The sequence below is a fragment of the Salvelinus sp. IW2-2015 genome, unplaced genomic scaffold (assembly GCF_002910315.2).
Source record: "Salvelinus sp. IW2-2015 unplaced genomic scaffold, ASM291031v2 Un_scaffold7164, whole genome shotgun sequence".
Lineage (NCBI taxonomy): Eukaryota > Metazoa > Chordata > Actinopteri > Salmoniformes > Salmonidae > Salvelinus > Salvelinus sp. IW2-2015.
The window spans coordinates 11,827-16,175 of NW_019948424.1; the positions used below are offsets into that span (position 1 = coordinate 11,827).

Here is a 4,349-nt window from a genome sequence, read left to right on the forward strand (position 1 = left end):
CCTGTTAGTGAGCACTTCTCCTTTGCTAAGAAAAACCATCCACCTGACAGGCATGGCATATCAAGAAGATGATAATCATTACACAGGTGCACCTTGTGCTGGGGACAATAAAAGGCCACTCTAAAATGTTCAGTTTTGTCACAACACATTGCCACAGATGTCTCAAGTTGAGGGAGCGTGCAATTGGCATGCTGACTGCAGGAATGTCCACCAGAGCTGTTGCCAGAGAATGTAATGTTCATTTCTTTACCATAAGCCGCCATTAACATCGTTTTATAGAATTTGGCAGTACATCGAACCAGCCTGACAACAGCAAACTAAGTGTAACTATGCCAGCCCTGGACCTCCCCACATCCAGCTTCTTCACCTGCGGGATCGTCTGAGACCAGTCACCATGACAACTGATGAAACTGTGGGTTTGCACAACCGAATAATTTCTTCAAAAATTGTCAGAAACCGTCTCAGGGAAGCTCATCTGCGTGCTCATCGTCCTCACCAGGGTCTTAACCTGACTGCAGTTCGGCGTCGTAACCGACTTCAGTGGGCAAATGCTCACCTTCGATGGCAAATGCTCACCTTCGATGGCCACTGGCACGCTGGAGAAGTGTGCGCTTCACGGATGAATCCCGGTTTCAACTGTACGGGGCTGATGGCAGAAAGCCTGTATGGCGTTGTGTGGGCGAGCGGTTTGCTGATGTCAACATTGTGAACAGAGTTCCCCATGACGGCGCTGGGGTTATGGTATGGGCAGTCATAAGCTACAGACAACGAACACAATTGCATTTTATTGATGGCAATTTGAATGCACAGATATACTGAGGCCCATTGTCGTGCCATTCATCCGCCACCATCACCTCATGTTTCAGCATGATAACGCACMGCCCCATGTCGCAAGGATCTGWACACAATTCCTGGAAGCGGAAAATTTCCCAGTTCTTCCATGGCCTGCATACTCACCAGACGTGTCACCTATTGAGCATGTTTGGGATGCTCTGGATCGACGTGGAGGACGGTTCAAGGTAAAAGCCTGCCTTGTTGAGTTAAAAGCTGACCCTGAGGCTAGCTCCCTAGGGAGGGCCTTGTGCAATATCCTGTTCAGATGGAGCCATGTTTCGGCAAGAATCTGACTTCGGTCATGCGCTCTCTCGCACCCTGAGCGAGAGACTTCGGGCTGGTTCACCCTTCACGGGGATTGAATCCGTTCAACTTTAGGCTGAGGCAGGCAGGTAGAATATACGCGTCTCTTCTCTCGTCTCCGCTCTCTCCTTTGTTTTTCTCTCTTTTTTCTCTCTCAATAATGGTGGGGCTCGGTTGTGTTCGCGTCGGGCTCTCGATACTTCGCGGTTTTTGCCTTTTCTGGATTCTCTCTCTGTCATACTCTCTGCATTGGGCTCGGATCAACTCTCTCTACTCTCTCTCTCTCTCTGCTCTCATCTCGAGTTCCTCCTACTTTTTGTCTCTCTCACGGCGGCTTTCGGGGGTGGGGGTCTGGCTTTTTATCGGTACTGGGCAGTCTTTAAGCCTCTTTAATCTCACCGAACATCTCCCGCATGATACCACTCAAATTTGCAATCTCTCTCTCTTTCTCTTTCATCATCGGTCACTCGTCGCGGTCATCATTCTTGTCAATTTTGCACATCTTCACATCTCTGCTTCATCTCTCGTTGACTCTCCTTTTCTCGTACTCGTCGTCTCTATATTTTCTCTCTCTCGTCTCTCTCTCTTCCTCTCTCTTCCTCTTCTCCTCTCCACTCCTCACTCCATACTCTCTCTCATCTCTCTCATCTTTCTTCATCTCATCTCTCTCCTCCCTCTCTCTCCACTCTCTATTCTCTCTCTCTCCTCTCTCCTCTCTCTTCATTCAACACAATTACCAGCTCACCTCCTCTACCATTCTACCCCCATCACCAAATTTCGTTCTGCTTCTCGTGCCCTTTCCATCATGATTCCACCTGCATCTCACTTCCTACCTCTCTATTGTCAGTCCATTCGGAATTATCTACGCACTGCCCCATGTGCAAGGATCTGTACACAATTCCTGGAACGCGAAAATTTCCCAGTTCTTCCATGGCCTGCATAACCTCCAGACGTGTCACCTATGTGAGCATGTTTGGGATGCTCTGGATCGACGTGTCACAGGACATTCCAGTTCCCGTTAATACCCAGCAACTTTGCACAGCCATTGAGAGGAGTGGGACAACATTCCACAGTTCACATCAACAGCCTGATCAACTCTATGAGAAGGAGATGTGTCGTGCTGCATGAGGCAAATGGTGGTCACACCAGATACTGACAGTTTAAAAAAAATCTATGCCCCTACTTTTTTTTTTTTTTAAAGGTATCTGTGAGCAACAGAATATATCTGTTTTCCCAGTCATGTGAAATCCATAGATTAGGGCCTAATCATTTATTTCAGTTAACTGATTTCCTTATATGAACTGTAATCAGTAAAATCTTTTAAATTGTTGCATGATGCGTTTATATTTTTGTTCAGTGTAGCTCTGGTAAAATAGGTCTTTAGTTTTGAACAGGTTGAGCTAGAGACAAGTGATTTTTCTGTGTATTGTGTAGGTGAAAGTTGTGCAACCACGACACAAAGTCACTCCATTGGTTTCTATGGCAGGCTTTAATACAGCTAGCCAATCAGACTTGCCTGTGCTAATGGTTCTCGCAGACGAGTAAATTGATACAAAATGACTTTGCTTGTGATGCGCGCCCCTCAAATATACAAATGTAGTCTAACCACAGCCTGAGCACACGGGCTTGAAACCACTATACAGATGTAACCATGTGCTATTCAATGTATTTACCAGAGCTGCATTGGTGCTCCCCACTCTAATCTATGTGCATTCCACAGGTTTCTGACTCGTCCGGGCTTGTGCTGGCAGCCCATCAGGGCCAGACCACGCTTGCCACATATTCTATCATCCCTCTGAATGCGTTCCAAATGGCACCCTATTCTCTATATAGTAGGTTTACACAATTCATCGAATTCACATCGAAATATTTCAATATCACAAGAGATCCATATCGTATGCAATATTTTTGCATCTCAGCCTTGTGTAGGTTTTGTTTTATGTTTACTCCTGTGATTTGTCTCCTCTTGCGACTGTTTCCCACACACACCAAGCTCCGCCCCGCCACTCAAGCGGTGCAGTTCCTCCTCCTCCTCACTGTTAGATTCACTTAGTTTGCACGCTGTTCTGTTAAGTCAAATGAAGTCAACGATTGTTCAAACAAGAACATTTTGCTTTCCACTTTTCTTCTTAATATAAATCATTCTATTTCTATGATTCCAACAGTCCGCCCAAGAGTTTGATCTATATCGCATGTCAAATAGCAATCACAGTATTTGGATAAAAACCTGTTTTATCACAATTAGCTTTTCTGCCCATAACTTGCAGCCCTACACTAGTTTCACCAGTAGTGCACTATATAGGGAGCCATTTGAGATGCACACTCTCTCTCTCTATCTATGTATTATGAGCATGGACAGTGTGTAACTGACTACACTGAAGAAGTTGGAGTGCAGAGCAGCTTGATAAATCACATGAATTATGATTAGGCTATAAATGAGGAACCAGGAACCACTCTGGGACCTAGTTAGAACTCTCCAACAATAACTTTATTGACTGAAATGATTGATCAATAAGTCAATCGACTTCAGACTCTGCATATCACCCCCCCTCAGTTTTCCTCATGTCATGTTAGTCATTGCATACCTTAGAGAGCTATTTATAACTCAGAAATGTCCAGATCAACTAGCCCATGTCAGCTAATGTTTTTTTTAGCTAGGTTTTTTAGCCCATAGATTTTGTTGTAATGTTTGAGTCACTCAAATATGACATTAATACACATTAGAAAATGCAAAATGTATATAATTGCAGAAAACAAACAAACCTGCAACATTTTCTCTCCGTCAACAAGAGGGGTGTGAATAGTTTGTGTCATGAACAGTGCTTGTTCCCATAGAAATAGACATGGCGCGTGGGATGTCCCCCAATGCTAGAAGGGGGGCCTGAGTGAAACTTTGGGAACCCCTGGCCCAACCTGATTTGCAGATGAGTGATGTAGGTGCATAGGGGGATTGTACATAGCTAGGTGGTAGGTTCTAAGAACTGCTTTAGGATTGGGCTCTGCCTACCTGCTCTGCGGATGGCCCCTATCTGGGAGCCGGTGATGGGGTGTAGTCCATGTCAGTGAGGATACGGATGGGGATGCCCCTGGTGTGGAGGGCCAGCACGGCCGGCTCAGATCCAGGTTGGTGAAGGCGAACACACACAGGTCCAAGGAGGAGGAGGCAGACAGGATGTGGCCCAGGAGACGGGTGAAGGAGGTGTTGACGTTGT

General features: G+C 45.8%; 1 protein-coding gene across 1 annotated transcript in view; it reads right to left on the reverse strand.

Annotated features, from left to right (window-relative positions):
- The window catches only part of LOC112079186 (mitochondrial cardiolipin hydrolase-like), a 7,974-nt gene that overhangs the window by 1,612 nt on the left and 2,013 nt on the right, over nt 1-4,349 (reverse strand). The window contains 3 exon segments of the mRNA XM_024145207.2: nt 4,145-4,183; nt 4,186-4,245; nt 4,248-4,349. Of these exon segments, the coding sequence (XP_024000975.2) occupies nt 4,145-4,183; nt 4,186-4,245; nt 4,248-4,349 (201 nt within the window).